The following is a 16630-nucleotide window of genomic DNA, read 5'->3' on the forward strand; positions in this document are numbered from 1 at the left end:
CAGACCATGGCACCAAGTGCATGGTCCCCTCCAACCCTGACTGATTCTAGGATTATGACAAACTGCAAGCACTCACTTTTTTTTTTACCTCAAGCAACAGCTTTATTACACTTCTTTCTGATAGCTGCTTGCTTTCAGAGCTAGGAATCACCAGAACACTCTCCAATCTTCTGTTCTACTTATAGAATCAACCAGGTTGGAAGAGACCTCCAAGATCATCCAGGCCAACCTAGCACCCAGCCCTGGCCAAGTGCCTCAGCCAGGCTTGGCTTCAACACCTCCAGGGATGGCCACTCCACCACCTCCCTGGGCAGCCCATTCCAATGCCAATCACTCTCTCTGGCAGGAACTTCCTAACAACATCCAGCCTAGACCTCCCCCACCACAACTTGAGACTCTGCCCCCTTCTTCTGTTGCTGCTTGCCTGGCAGCAGAGACCAACCCCCACCTGGCTACAGCCTCCCTTCAGGGAGTTGTAGACAGCAATGAGCTCTGCCCTGAGCCTCCTCTTCTGCAGGCTGCATACCCCCAGCTCCCTCAGCCTCTCCTCACAGGGCTGTGCTCCAGGTCCCTCACCCTTCTATGGACATGTAGGAACAAATCAGGTCAAAAAAAGAACCAATATTGAAGAAGGGAAAGTGACACAGCCTGCAAAACACCTTGGAATAAGATTTGATGAGAACAGAAAGCCATCTCTGATACAAACTATTCCCTCCTGGGAGCTGCTCCCTCACTACAGCAGTATGGGGATGCAGAATCTCCTCTAACAAGAGAGACTGACCAAAGGTGAACCTTCTCCAGCATTGACACAGCCATGAACAATCTCTCAGAACAGTTAAAAAAAGAAGTTGTTCCACACAGAGTGTACATCCCTCCTGAGGAACAGAAACTTGACTTAGGCACAGATTGATAGGAGCTTTATTACCGCTTGGGAGAGGGAAAGAGAGTTAGCAAGGGAACATATGGAACTGTATAAATTATTTGGAGCACCCAGGAAGACAGGAAACATAATCATCTCTATTTCTGTGGCTGCTCATTTCAGTCTGCAGCTCTCTGGAACACACACACCTCACGTGGCCAATGCTTAGTGCACCAAAACTCCCATGAACGCATACAGGGCAAAGCTGCAGGGGTCAGGACTGCTGCAGGCAGAAAAAAATCACCAGCTCTATTCCTGATCCTGGCTCCTGCCAGCCTCTCTCACCTGGATTGTAGAATCATAGAATCAACCAGGTTGGAAGAGACCTCCAAGCTCATCCAGTCCAACCTAGCACCCAGCCCTAGCCAGTCAACCAGACCATGGCACTAAGTGCCTCAGCCAGGCTTAGCTTCAACACCTCCAGCAACAGAGACTCCACCACCTCCCTGGGCAGCCCATTCCAATGCCAATCACTCTCTCTGACAACAACTTCCTAACAACATCCAGCCTAGACCTCCCCTGCCACAACTCCAGACTGTGTCCCCTTCTTCTCTTGCTGCTTGCCTGGCAGAAGAGACCAACCCCACCTGGCTACAGCCTCCCTTCAGGTAGCTGTAGACAGCAATGAGCTCTGCCCTGAGCCTCCTCTGCTGCAGGCTGCACACCCCCAGCTCCCTCAGCCTCTCCTCACAGGGCTGTGCTCCAGGCCCCTCACCAGCCTTGCTGCCCTTCTCTGGACACCTTCCAGCACTTCAACAATTACGGTCTCAGACTCTTCTGCTGGAATGGTGACTTTGTGTGTGATTCTCTGCTCCTTTTGCAGAGAGAACTGCAGGTGTGTACATCCTGCTTCCATCAAAAACAAGGAAATTCCCAACTGCTCATTTCATTATCCTCCTTCAAATCTCTGCCCTGCCAAAGACTCCCTCATGAAACTAGGGGGCTCACTTTGCCTCTCTGTCTCTGCTTACCCTTCCCAAAGTAATTAAGAAGATAAATACATTAAAGATTAAAAGGCACTCTGATGTTCCAATAACATACTGTAAGAGTACTTAAAATAGATCCATTTTGGGCAGCAATTAAAGAACATACCACCAACTTCTGAGTCTCAGCTTCTGCCTTCCTAATGCCGGTTATTTTTGCCCATGAAAACATTAATCCTCTCTTCTTGTAAAAAAGACATCTCAAATATTCATCACCTTCCACAACTCTGCTGCTGCTGCTCTGCCTCACCATTATTAACCAGTGGCAGCTGTTCTATGGTTTAATGCAGTGTAATTTGTGACCACAGAGCTGCCATGCAGCTAGAGCTATTTTCTCTGTAAGTAACAACTCAAAGCTGCAAATATTTCCTATCTGTTAACAAAAGAAAAAGAATCACATTCCAAAAGTGTGTTTATTATGCAAGTGATTACCTCAGGGAGAGAGTGCTATGACCTTCCATTACTGCAAAACTCAGGTCCTCCACACAAAAATACATGGAGCACAGACATGGTGTGTATCTTGGAAGCTGAATGTTAAGAATTATGTTGTTACACTTCATAACAGCTTCCTAAACTGCCATTTTGTATTTATTTTACCTTTAATTCCCACCTCCAGGGATCATAGAATCAATCAGGTTGGAAGACACTTCCAAGGTCATCCTGGCCAACCTAGCACCTAGATATCAACCTATCCAATCAACTAGTCCATATCACTAATTGCATCATCCAGGCTTTGTTTCAACACCTCCAGGGATGGTGACTCCACCACCTCCCTGGGCATCCCATTCCAATGCCAATCACTCTCTCTGGCAGGAATTTCCTCCTAACATCCAGCCTAGACCTCCCCTGGCATAATTTGAGACTCTGTCCCCTTCTTCTATTGCTGCTTGCCTGGCAGAAGAGCCCAGCCCCCACCTGGCTACAGCCTCCCTGCAGGTAGTTGTAGACAGCGATGAGTTCACCCCTGAGCCTCATCTCCTCCAGCCTGCACACCCCCAGCTCCCTCAGCCTCTCCTCAACAGGGTTTGTGTTCCAGGCCCCTCCCCAGCCTTGCTGCCCTTCTCTGGACACCTTCCAGCACCTCCACATCTCTCTTGAATTGAGGAGCCCAGAACTGGACATAGCACTCAAGGGGTGGCCTGAGCAGTGCGAGTACAGGAACAGAAGAGCCTCCCTTGTCCTGCTGCCCACACTGCTCCTGGGCCAGCCCAGGATGCCATTGGCTCTCTTGGCCACCTGGGCACACTGCTGCCTCATCTTCCACTCCTCTCTCCCAGCACCCCCAGCTCCCTTTCTTCCTGGCTGCTCTCAGCCACTCTGTCCCCAGCCTGTAGTACTGCTTGGGGTTGTTGTGGCCAAAGTGCAGAACCCTGCACTTGGCCTTGATAAATAGGTGCTCAAGACAAGACTGGGTGGGCCACTTAGTGCCATGGTCTGGTTGATTGGTAGGGCTGGGTGCTAGGTTGGACTGGATGAGCTTAGAGGTCTCTTCCAATCAGGTTGATTCCACGATTCTATGCTCCCTATTTGCCCATAAAATGAGACTTTGAGCCCAAGAATGGAGCTCCTTTTGCTAGGGTTTAAGGTTCAGTTCAGTCTCTCCTCTGTTTATTGCTGTTATCTCATATTAGTGTTGGCCTAGAATAAGCAGCTGGTGGTTTCAGTTAACATCTTAGAGAATCAAAGTCTACCATAACCACCTCTGCTTAGAGACCTCGAGTCACACATTCCAAACATCACAACCCTACATGATTGAAATGTCACTGTCACTCCAAATAGCTCCATATGTTACAAATGCACAAAGCAAAGAACTGCATGCTCCAAAGCAGCAAAATTAAAGGCTTGGTAAATTGCCCTGGACCTCCTGCTGCTACTAGGGATAGCAGAAGCTCTTCATTTTGGGATGTGGAAGATAGCCAGGCACTGTGACATTAACAAACAGCTTGGGAGCCTGGGGACATTTTGGTGCTCTATCACAAAGTTCCCACACCAGTTGCTGTGTATCAGCTCATGGTTTGTAAAGAAAGGTCTCTCACAGACACTGAGAGAGTTAATACACCTAAGAATTAGGAGTCACAGTACCCACCACCAGAAGAGAAGTGGAGAGGGTCTTGATCTCTGTAGAGATGTAGAAAGATCATCTGCTTTAATATTCAAGGGGAAACTGGTTATTAGGTCTGGATCCATCTAAATCAACTGCAGTTCTCCTTGGAATGCAAAAGTGACCACAAAAGATGAAGATAGCAGAGGAAAATGATGTATTTTTATTAATGTGTTTCTCTCTGTGATGCTCTCCAAACAGTGAGCATTTACCTACCACACACCACCTACATAAAGGTCAAGAAGTAAGTAGATAAGGTCAAAGTTATCTCATGCATAACGCAGATAGGTCCCAAAGTACTGCTCTGTCCTTTATAGAATCACAGAAGCAACCAGGTTGGAAGAGACATCCAAGATTGAGACCAACCTAGCACCCAGCCCTATCCAGTCAGCCAGACCATGGCACTAAGTGCCACATCCAGGCTTGGCTTCAACACCTCCAGGCACAGAGACTCCACCACCTCCCTGGGCAGCCCATTCCAATGCCAATCACTCTCTCTGACAACAACTTCCCCCTAACATCCAGCCTAGACCTCCCCTGCCACAACTTGAGACTCTGTCCCCTTGTTCTGTTGCTGCTTGCCTGGCAGCAGAGCCCAACCCCACCTGGCTACAGCCTCCCTTCAGGGAGCTGCAGACAGCAATGAGCTCTGCCCTGAGCCTCCTCTTCTGCAGGCTGCACACCCCCAGTTCCCTCAGCCTCTCCTCACAGGGCTGTGCTCCAGGCCCCTCCCCAGCCTTGTTGCCCTTCTCTGGACACTTTCCAGCATCTCAACATCTCTCTAACCTCTGAAGAAATCTGAACATGACACAAAAAGAGTTCTCAAAGCACATTCAGACTTTCCTTCTCCACAGTTGCAGGCCATCAGAATGGCTTTTAGAAGATCAAATTCTGTTTCTGCTTTCAATTTTGTCTAAATATTGCTGGTTAGAGAGCCAAGTGATGTGCTGTAGAACTGCAAGCCTCATTACTGGTGCTTACAAATTGTCTTTGCACAGCTGGAGTTAACACAGGAGCAGCTGACTTGCCAGAATTGACATTTGTAATGATTTGGTTTCTCCATCCCTCTCTCACTGACCACCACAAACAATCCAAGCTGTCTTTTGCTCTGCTGAGCTGTTTGTGGATCAGGTTAGTTGTTCTTTAGGGATCTGCAGTGTGTCAGCCATCAGACCAAGCAAACTCAATAACTACTGACTCAAGAATAGCTGCTCCAATACTTGTGGGCTCTCCTGCACCATAGATTTCAGCATTCCATGTCAAAATTCTGAAGGCCAGAGGACAGATGCATCCCCAGGCAATGGATTTATGTGCTAAGTATTGGAAAAATGGAAAATGCCAACTGCAAAAGCTTTGTGCTTAGCTGGTGTACCCTCACCTGCTCTGCTGGGTATCAGGGAGACTAAAGTCATCGAAAGGAATCATAGAATCAACCAGGTTGGAAGAGACCTCCAAGATCATCCAGTCCAACCTAGCACCCAGCCCTAACCAATCAGCTAGACCATGGCACTAGTTGAAAGAGTAGGACAAGGAGCAATGGGTGTAAGTTGCAGTACAAGAGGTTCCACAGGAGATCTCTTCACACAGGATATGGAGGAAGCTGAAGTACTCAGCAACAGCCTTGGTCTTCAGTGGTAAGGGCTATAACATCACCCACAATGCAGAAGGCAAAGACAGAAACTAGGGGAATGAAGATCATCCCACTCTAAGAAGAACAGGTCTGAGACCATCTCCTCCCCCTCTCCTCTGCCCTAGGGGACAGGCTCTGCTGAGTTGCCCCCTAGGACAGGACAAGGAGCAATGAGTGTAAGCTGCAGCACAGGAGGTTCCAGCACAACACAAGGGGGGACTTCTTACTGTAAGGGTCCCAGAGCTGCCCACAGAGGCTGTGGAGCCTCCTTCTCTGGAGACTTTCCAGGCCTCTCTGGATGTGTTCCTGTGTGATCTGTGTTAGATTGTGTGGTCCTGTTCTGGCAGGGGAGTTGGAGTCAGTGATCTCCTTGGGTCCCTTCCAGCCCCTAACATCCTGTGATCTGCTTTCTTCTAGTCCTCCTTTCCCAGGTTGTATCCCAGGTCAAGCAGAACAGCATCTTTGTCTTAAACCACATTTCACTAACACAAGAGGGGAGATTCCTCACGTGTCAGCACTATTTGGTGAAGGAATGGAAGTGCAGAGCTCTACCCTGGGATGCCAAATGACTCAAGCTGTGAGCTGAGTCAGGCAGGAGCATAGCACCCCCAGCCCAGCTGCCTTCAGAACCGCAGCTCCCCCCACCAGGGGCTGTCTGGGGACATGCAGCAGTTATGAACTCACCTTCAAGTTAAAGTTAATTTTAGCTTCAGAGGAAAAGCACTTATATAGAAAATGGATTTCAAAGAGGCAGCTTTAGATGAAAAGCACTTAGAAAAAAAGAGTTTCAAAGAGAAATAGTCCTTGCACATGTCCAGCAGGTGCAGATCTAAAGCTTTACAAGCCCTCCACAGCGAGTCTGCTCTCTCCAGGCACTCCAGCAGAACAATGCAGGCAGCTCTTCTGGCTTCCTGCCAGATTTGGTGGATTTCTTCTCTTCTTAAGATTCCACTTTCTGCTGACACAAGCTATACACTTTTCCAGCCTTTCCTGTTCTCCCCATGTGCCTGTTGTGACAGGACAAGGGGTGATGATTTTAAACTAGGAAAGGAGAGATTCAGACTAGATAGAAAGAAGAATTTTATGATGAGGGTGGTGAGACATAGGTACAGGTTGACCAGACAGGTGGTGGATGCCCCATCCCTGGCCAAGTTGGACAGGGCTCTGCACAACCTGATCTGGTTGAAGGTGTCCCTGCTTATTGCAGGAGGTTTGGGCTAGATGACCTTAAAAGGTCCATTCCAACCCAAACCATTCTGTGATTTTGATTCTGTTTATACAAATTAAGTGCTCTTAGCAGCACTGTGGGCATCAGCACGTTGTAGATGGGCAAGGAAGCAATACCAGAGAGACATTAAAGTTGGCTAAACAAATAAAGAATAAATAGTTCTTTACATAAGTGTTTACCTGGTGGAGTAAGAGGAGTGAGTCACAGAATCAGTCAGGGTTGGAAGGGATCACAAGGATCAGCCAGGATCAATCCCCCTGCCACGCCCAGGGACACCCTACCCTAGAGCAGGCTGCACACAGCCTCAGCCAGCCTGGCCTCAAACACCTCCAGCCATGGGGCCTCAACCACCTCCCTGGGCAACCCAGTCCAGCCTCTCACCACTCTCATGCTCAACAACTTCATCCTCACGGCCAGGCTGAATCTCCTCACCTCCACCTTTGCTCCATTCCTCCCAGTCCTATAACTCTCTGAGAGCCTAAAAAGTCCCTCCCCAGATTTCTTGTAGGCCTCCTTCAAATGCTGAAAGGCCACAAGAAGGTCACCTGGGAGCCTCCTCTTCTGCAGACTCACCAGCCCCAACTCTCTCAGTCTGTGCTCACAACAGAGCTGCTGCAGCCCTCTGAGCATCCTCCTGGCCCTGCTCTGGACACTCTCCAGCATCTCCACAGCCCTCTTGTCCCAAGGGCTCCAGAATTTGACAATACTCCAGGTGTGGTCTGACCAGAGCACAGTAGAGGAGAAGAATCACCTCCCTGGCCCTGTTGGCCACACTTCTCCTGACGTAGCCCAGGCTCTGCTTGGCTTTCTGGGCTGCAAGTGCACACTGCTGGCTCATGTTGAGCTTCTTCAACCATCTGCACCCCAAGTCCCTCTCCTCAGGGCTGCTCTCCAGCCACTCACTGCCCAGCCTGCATTTGTGCTTGGCATTGCCTCAACCCAGATGCAGGACCTTGCACTTGCTCTTGTTTAACCTCCTGAGCTTGGCTTGTGCCCACCTCTGCTGCCTGTCCAGGTGCCTCTGGATGGCAACCCTTCCCTCCAGCCTCTCTGGTGCACCAAGTAGAGAGAATGATACCACTACATCCACTCTATTCTTGCCTACAACACCTCTGCATGGAAGTCCCATCCAACTCCTAAAGATGAGCTCAGCTTAGCCAGAGCCCCATCCTTCACCTCACTGCTGCTTGCACAGACTGAAACAGGTTGGAAAGAAAAAGCATTTGGATATGATGACAAACTACCTAATCAGGCACCTCCAGAGAACAGAGAAATTCATGTTTGCCCAGTCCTTTAGGTGCCTGGAGTCAGCAGTCTGCAGCTGACCAACATCACAGGGAGCAACTTGAGTTTGCATGAGGGTCAGTAAAAAGAGAAGGTAAGGTGAAAGTTCCTCTCTTTTTCCACACAGTCAATTTAGACCATGTCTGAATTTCCTTTGAAAGATAGCCCTGCCAAGGTATAGGAGCAAGAGAAAGTGATGGAGGATGAAAGCTGCAGGAAGATGCACTATGAAACATCAGAAACTGAACTGCACTCATATGTTTAGAAACAGACATCTGGAAGAGATGCTGCAAAATGCATCCTCCAGCATGGGCCTGTGCTTGGGCAAGGACCCTTCAGAACAAATGCTCTCACTCATGGAGTGCTAAAGCTCCCTATTTTTTCATAGCCCTCCTTATTTTTTTGTGCATGATTATTACAACCACTCCAGCCAGAGAAATTTACTGCACACCAGGTACATCTTCAGATCACTGCTTCTCCAGCTGTCTCATTTACCAACACATCTGCCAAGAGACCAAATGGCATCCTGGCCTGGAACAGAAACAGTGTGGCCAGCAGGACAAGGTAGGTTATTCCTGCCCTGTACTCAGCACTGCTCAGGCCACACCTTGAGTGCTGTGTCCAGTTCTGGGCCCCTCCATTCAAGACAGATGTCCAGAGAAGGGCAAGGAAGCTGGTGAGGGGCCTGGAACGCAGCCCTGTGAGGAGAGGCTGAGGGAGCTGGGGGTGTGCAGCCTGCAGAAGAGGAGGCTCAGGGCAGAGCTCATTGCTGTCTGCAGCTCCCTGAAGGGAGGCTGTAGCCAGGTGGGGTTGGGCTCTTCTTCCAGGCAAGCAGCAACAGAACAAGGGGACACAGTCTCAAGCTGTGGTGGGGGAGGTCTCGTCTGGATGTTGTTAGGAAGTTGTTGTCAGAGAGAGTGATTGGCATTGGAATGGGCTGCCCAGGGAGGTGGTGGAGTCTCTGTCTATGGAGGTGTTGACGCAAAGCCTGGCTGAGGCACTTAGTGCCATGGTCTAGTTGATTGGCCAGGGCTGGGTGCTAGGTTGGACTGGATGAGCTTGGAGGTCTCTTCCAACCTGGTTGATTCTATGATAGGCATCTCCCATCCTGAGCTGCCTCTTCCAGCAGCAAAGGGCTGGAAATGTAGCCATGACTCCAGTTCAGACCTGCATCAGCTATGAACAGAGCTGAGCCTGACAACTTATGCAGAACAACCTCCTCTGTAGTCCCAGAGCTCATGCCAACAGCCTGTGTCATACACAGCAGACCCAAGACACCCTTCCACATAAACTAAGCACTGCCAGGCACCCTGTTCTAGGAAAAGGACTCCCATTAGAGCCCTCCAGGGACATTGCATCAGCCACATCAGCTAAGATGCTTAAATGCACTACAATCCCTGAAGAGCCATCAGTGCCACCTTCCTCTGTGCTGTACATGTCTGGTGTGTGTGGACACACCTGGGAGCCTGAAAAATACTGCTTCTCTTCCAGACAACACAAAGCATTGGCACCCTTAGCCAGGACCCACTGATTCAGAGAGACAGCCCTGCCAAGCCACCCAACCTGGTACTCAAGATACTGAACCTGGCAAACAGTTTCAGGCAATTAATGGAATCATAGAATGCTAGGGGTTGGAAGAGAACCTTCAGAGATTGAGTTCAACCCCTGTGAAAAGCAGGACCACTTAGGGCAGGTCACACAGGAACATCCCTAGGCAGGTTTTGAAGATCTCTAGAGCAGGAGACTCCACAATGTCTCAGGGCAGCCTCTTCCAGTGCTCTGTAACCCCCACAGCAAAGAAGTTCTCTCTCATGAGGGCCTGAACACAAACCCTACAAGGAAAGGCTGAGGGAGCTGGGCTTGTTTAACCTAGAGAAGAGAAGGCTCAGGGCAGAGCTCATTGCTGTCTACAACTACCTGCAGGGAGGCTGTAGCCAGGTGGGGGGTGGTCTCTTCTCCCAGGCAACCAGCAATAGAAAAAGGAGACACAGTCTCAAGTTGTGGTGGGGGAAGTATAGGCTGGATGTTGTTAGGAAGTTGTTGTCAGAGAGAGTGATTGGCATTGGAATGGGCTGCCCAGGGAGGTGGTGGAGGCACCATCCCAGGAGGTCTTCAGGAAAAGCCTGTCTAAGGCACTTGGTGCCATGGTCTGGTTGACTGGCGAGGGCTGGGGGTTAGGTTGGACTGGATGATCTTGGAGGTCTCTTCCAACCTGCTTGATTCTATGATTCATGTTGAGATGGAATTTCATCTGATTGAGTTAGTGCCTATTGCCCTTCCTCCTATCACTGGGTACCACTGACAAGAGACTGGCTCCATCCTCCTGACAGCCACCCTTCAGATAGTTGTAGACTGTGATAAGGTCCCACTCAGCCTTCTCTTTTCCAGACTAAACAGCCCCAGTCTTTCCTCCTAAGAGAGAACCTCCAGTCAGAAGGTTCTCCCTAATCATCTCTGTAGCCCTTCATCGAACTCTCTCCAGTAGGTTCTTGTCCCTCCTGAACTGGGAAGCCCAGATCTGTATTCAGCTGTGGTCTAACCAGTAGCTTAATGCCACCTTCTCACTATTGCTAGCAGTTGTCCAGAGCTCAGCAGAAGAGCCAGCTGCACCTGACTGCAGAAAACATGCTGCTGCTTTCACCTTTTCTTTCAAGACACCACAAAGACCCTGCACTGAGGAAATGAGTCAGGTAAGGACACAAAGCTGTTGATGTGACTCCACCATAAGCCCATTCCTTGTGCATTTTTCTCTTGAGCACTGTCAGGCACCTCTTTAATCCAGCTTGTCAATCAGAAAGCCCTAAAGCCTTACAATCACTTCCCTCACACAGCTCCTGTCCAGACTGATAGGACAACAGGACACATGAAACCATCTGATGTTTCTCAAGGAAGAGTTAGTAGGATGAAGAGATACCAGACTTGATATAAACTCAGTCTACCCTCAAAGAACAAGTCTCCCACAGAGTTCTTGAAATACACTCTTTGATTCAATTCAAAGAGAGGTAACAATGCTAAAACAGGCTAGAAACAGCATTACTGGGGGAGAATCATGAGGTTAAATCAGAAGTAAGCATCCATGGAAAGGGATAGTTGTTATAAAACAATGTATAGCAGGGTTTGGGGGGGTTTCTCAAAACATCTACCTCTCTCAGAGTCAAAGAGAGCTTCTGTATAGATCATAAAATCAGTCAGGGTTGGAAGGGACCACAAGGAGCAGCCAGTTCTAAACCCCCTGCCATGCCCAGGGACACCCTGCCCTAGATGAGCCTGGCCTTAAACACCTCCAGCCATGGGGCCTCAACCACCTCCCTGGGCAACCCAGTCCAGCCTCTCACCACTCTCATGCTGAACAACTTCCTCCTCACACCCAGTCTGAATCTCCCCACCTCCAGCTTTGCTCCATTACCCCTAGTCCTGTCACTCCCTGACAGCCTAAAAAGTCCCTCCCCAGCTTTTTTGGAGGCCTCCTTCAAATACTGGAAGGCCACAAGAAGGTCACCTGGGAGCCTCCTCTTCTCCAGCCTGAGTTCATGCTGAGCTTCTCCTCCATCAGCACCCCCAAGTCCCTCTCCTCAAGGCTGGTCTCCAGCCACTCACTGCCCAGCCTGCATTTGTGCTTGGCATTGCCTCAACCCAGATGCAGGACCTTGCACTTTGTCTTGTTGAAGCTCACAATGTTGGCTTGTGCCCACCTCTACAGACTCTCCAGGTCCCTCTGGATGGCATCCCTGCCCTCCAGCCTGTCTGCTGCACCACACAGCTTGACGTGACTCAGCCTCCATCAATTCACCTGGAACACTGGAAATGGACTATGCTTGGAAAAGATCCCAGAGCCCTTAGCCAAGCTGGACAAGTTCCCTTCTAAACTCTGTCTTGTCCTGCACCACCTTTGACTTGCATCAGATAGACATCACACATACAAACACTGAAAAACTACTTGTAGGTGGAATAAATTAGTCCAGTCATTAAACATAGAGGCTGTCTGTACAGGAGAAATAAAGTGTACAAAACTTCATGGAGACTCTGCAGGCTTGGCTTGTCTTGCTTAACACTGTCAAAGGCTCCCATGATTGGACCACACACCTCTTAAAAATGTCAGTGAAGTGTCACTCACAAAAATGCTGCTGAAGTAGTAAATGGATTGATGAGCAATTACCTAAACAACCTCCTGACTTTGTCCTCACAGGACACATATCCTTGCACCAATCCATTTCAGGCAAATTGAATTGAAATTTCCCCCAGTATCTCACCCTAAAAGTTATTTATTAGTCTACCTTTGGAGTAAGACAATACTAAGCTCTAGAAACACAGGAGAAGGTCTGGAGTGTTCAGAGCAGCTCTCTCCAAAATGAAAACTAAGGTCACATTGCCTAAGATCCATCCTAGTTCAAGCAGTTGTCACTGGGCTGTGCTCCAGGCCCCTCACCAGCTTTGTTGCTCTTCTCTGGACACCTTCCAGCACCTCAACATCTCTCTTGAATTCAGGAGCCCAGAACTGGACACAGCACTCAAGGTGTGGCCTGACCAGTGCTGAGTACAGGGGAAGAATAACCTCCCTTGTCCTGCTGGCCACACTGCTCCTGAGCCAGGCCAGGATGCCATTGGCTCTCTTGGCCACCTGGGCACACTGCTGCCTCATCTTCAGGTACTACCTACCAGCACCCCCAGGTCCCTTTCTGCCTGGCTACTCTCTACCTTTAGAGTCAACCTGTGAGACTTCACAGCAGGAGAGACTATGCCATGCAAAATGAAGAGCAGAAGTTTTGTCCTCTGTAAGGCAAAAGGAAAAAGAACTTTTTCTCTTACCCAGACCCTGGTTCTGTTGCTCCCACTCAATGGTGTCAGGAACTTGGTAGGACACTCCAGCCAGCTGGGCCACAGGGTTTTCCAGGCCTGCTAAGGGCTCCTGTGAAGTCTCGCCTGGAAGTGTGAAACCTGGTAGCTCTGTGTCACCCTCCATGCTTTCATCTATCAAATCCATGTCTTTGTCCTCATCATCTTCCTCCTCTTCCTCTTCTTCTTCCTCCTCCTCATCTTCTTCCTCTTCCTCTGGCCAGGGAGACACAAAAGCAACATAAGTAAAGATCTCACAACAGAAGGCTACAAGGATGCTGATTGGACTGGAGCACTGCCTGATGAGGAGAGGCTGAGGGACCTGGGGCTGCTTAGGCTGGAGAAGAGAAGACTGAGAGAGGATTTAATCAGTGTTTATAAATATGAGGGCTGGGGGTCAGGAGAGGGGGGATAGGCTCTGCTCACTGCTCCCTGAGATAGGAGAAGGAGCAATGGATGGAAGCTGCAGCACAGGAGGTTCCAGCTCAACACAAGGGGGAACTTCCTTACTTAAGTGAAGTTACTTAAAATGACTTTAGTAAAGTCACTTTACTGTGACTTTAAGGGTCCCAGAGCACTGGCACAGGCTGCCCAGAGAGGTTGTGGAGTCTCCTTCTCTGGAAGCTTTCAAGGCCTGTCTGGATGCATTCCTCTGTGACCTATGCTAGATTGTATGGCCCTGCTCTGGCAGGGGGTTGATCTCTTTGAATCCCTTCCAATCCCTGACATCCCATGATCCTGTTATCTCCACAGGTGAGCACCAAGACAACCAGCTGATAGCACTTCTCCAAAGGCAGCCCAGCTGAAGGAACCTGGGCCCATTTTCTAGGAGGTAAGACCACCAAAGGGGTGGATGTGGAAGAGTTCACCACAGTTTGAAGTCACTGAGCTACACAGAGATGTCTTATTAGTGGGAAATACAGTTCCTTTGCTTCCTGACAGCAGAGCACAGGCAAGCAGGTGTACCAATACCAGCATATACATAACTACAATGCTCTCTGCTCAACTAATTGCAGCTCAAGTGAGGCCCATTTCCCTGATTTCCAATCTTGGAGACAGCAGTAAGTTGGTTCTAGTCTTAAATGCTATTAAGCCTTTTCACAGCTCTGGAAAGGATGCTGCTTTCCAACCCAATTAGACTGATACAGCCCCCCCCTCCAGAAAGAGCATCTCACTTTGATGTGTGCTGGCAGATAGCTCATGGGTGAGGGAAAACAGTGGTGATGGCAGTGATTCTCAGCAGGATCCTCAGCAGGTTTACAACAGCACTCCTGTCACAATGGATTTACACTAAAGCTATGACCAAGGAAAGCTTAATTCAATAGTGGGAAGAAGGCAGCACAGCCAGCAGATAAACATGACACTGAAGAAATCAAAGTCATAGAAAAGTTGGGGTTGGAGGGGACCTTTAAAGGATATTTAATCCGGTTGCTGCCTACAGCTACCTGAAGGGAGGCTGTAGCCAGGTGGGGTTGGGCTCTTTTGCCAGACAAGCAAGAACAGAACAAGGAGACAGTCTCAAATTGTGCCAGGGGAGGTCTAGGCTGGATGTTAGAAGGAAGTTGTTGGCAGAGAGAGTGATTGGCATTGGAATGGGCTGCCCAGGGAGGTGGTGGAATTGTTGTCCCCGGAGGTGCTGAAGCCAAGCCTGGCTGAGGCACTTAGTGCCATGGTCTGGTTGATTGGCCAGGGCTGGGTGCTAGGTTGGACTGGATGATCTTGGAGGTCTCTTCCAACCTGGTTGAATTTATGATTCTAATTCAAACCCCCCTGGAACAACCAGGCTGCTCAGAGCATGACCCCAGATGTTCCCCTGGATAGGGCATCCAGCACCACTCTGTGCAACCTGGGCCAGGGCCTCACTACTCAGTGTAAAAGAAATCTCTTCCTTCTCTCTAGCCTGAATCTCCCTCTTCTAGTTTAAAACCATCACCCCTTGTCCTGTTGGTCCCATCTTCCTTATTAGGCCTATTAAGTACTGCCTGCTTTTCTGCAGGCTGAACAACCCCAACTCTTAGCCTTTCCTCACAGGAAGATTCCTCACAGGACCATTTCTGTGGCCTCAGCTGGACCTGCTCCATCAGGGCTATCCATCTAGTCTTATCCCAGAGCTGACAGAACTGCCAACATATGGAGAGCAGAATATTTAAATCATATTTCATTGCTGGAATCTGAAATGGCAACATGAGAATGACTGCACTGGGTCAGACCAAAGACCTTTTCTGTTCTCATCCTATTTCTCAGCACAGCTAGCCACAGAGGCTGAAGAAAGTCCGGAGCAGGACACACAGAGCCAGCCTTGCCACACTCTTTCTTTCCATCTTTCAGTTCTCAAGGACTTCCTGAGCCAGACTTTGCATGTGAGTTATCTAACAGTGACAAATGGAGCTACCCACATGAAAAGACAGCATCAGGAACAATGACATATTCTGAATTTCTGATGGCTAGTTTTTTAAAGCTGAAAGCTACAACACAGGGTTTGGGCACTTTCTCCAATTTAAATGAAGCTCTGCTCAGTCCTGTATAAAAACTCACCTCTGCTGTGCACAGAGTGTCAGCATCCATCCCCCTGCATCTCACCAACAGGTTTAACTAGGGGCCCAAGATCATGTTAAAAATTAATGATCCAGCCAAGTCAACATTTGTCATTTAGATGTCCTCTTATTTCTGTTGGAGTTGGGCCTCACACAGGTTAGATGTGCAATACAATGGAGCAGCTGAAGTACAACACCTCATAGAATCAACCAGGTTGGAAGAGACCTCTAAGATCATACACTCTAATCTAGCACTCAGCCCTAGCCAGTCAACCAGACCATGGCACTAAGTGCCTCAGCCAGGCTTGGCTTCAACACCCCCAGCAACAGAGACCCCACCACCTCCCTGGGCAGCCCATTCCAATGCCAATCACTCTCTCTGACAACAACTTCCTCCTCACATCCAGCCTAGACCTCCCCTGCCACAACTTGAGACTCTGTCCCCTTCTTCTTTTGCTGCTTGCCTGGCAGAAGAGACCAACCCCACCTGGCTACAGCCTCCCTTCAGGCAGCTGCAGACAGCAATGAGCTCTGCCCTGAGCCTCCTCTTCTGCAGGCTGCACACCCCCAGCTCCCTCAGCCTCTCCTCACAGGGCTGTGTTCCAGGCCCCTCACCAGCTTCCTTGCCCTTCTCTGGACACATTCCAGTATCTCAACACATCTCACCTCCTAACATACCTGCTGTAAGTCAAGCAGGTGATGCTTCACTCTTCTCCTATCAGCTGTGAGACGCACTGGCACTCCAGCACAGCTGGTCCACTATAACACCTGAGAAACAACCTCAGGAACTCAGGGGAAAACTATTGAGCTGGAAACTATTCTGCCTTAAATTAACTGGGAGGAGCTGGCCTCCTTTGGCCTCTGCTTCACAGACAGGAATACCCAGAGAAATCAGTGCACGTTATAAAACCACAGTGCTCACAGCATCACCTTCCCTTCCAACCCAGGAATTTGCTTCCAAACATTACATGTTTTTTCCAGCTCACCAGATAAGAGACTCCCCACTTGCCACCTCTCAAATTCTAGCCCTACATGAGCTGCTGTTTGGTGCTGGAGGATATGCTTTAAGGGTGAACTTTGTAGAGTAGTGTCCCAATTTGGGGCCACGAGCATAGCCA

The 16630-nt window shown here is 49.3% G+C and overlaps 1 protein-coding gene across 1 annotated transcript in view; it reads right to left on the minus strand.

Annotated features, from left to right (window-relative positions):
* The window catches only part of SLC35F4 (solute carrier family 35 member F4), a 277284-nt gene extending 264095 nt beyond the window's left edge, over positions 1 to 13189 (minus strand). Inside the window, exon 1 of the mRNA XM_064150221.1 lies at positions 12952 to 13189. Within this exon, the coding sequence (XP_064006291.1) occupies positions 12952 to 13126 (175 nt within the window). The 5' untranslated portion in view covers positions 13127 to 13189. The remainder of the gene's footprint in view (positions 1 to 12951) is intronic.
* Between the last annotated feature and the right edge of the window lie 3441 nt (positions 13190 to 16630).

The sequence above is a fragment of the Pogoniulus pusillus genome, chromosome 1 (assembly GCF_015220805.1).
Source record: "Pogoniulus pusillus isolate bPogPus1 chromosome 1, bPogPus1.pri, whole genome shotgun sequence".
NCBI lineage: Eukaryota > Metazoa > Chordata > Aves > Piciformes > Lybiidae > Pogoniulus > Pogoniulus pusillus.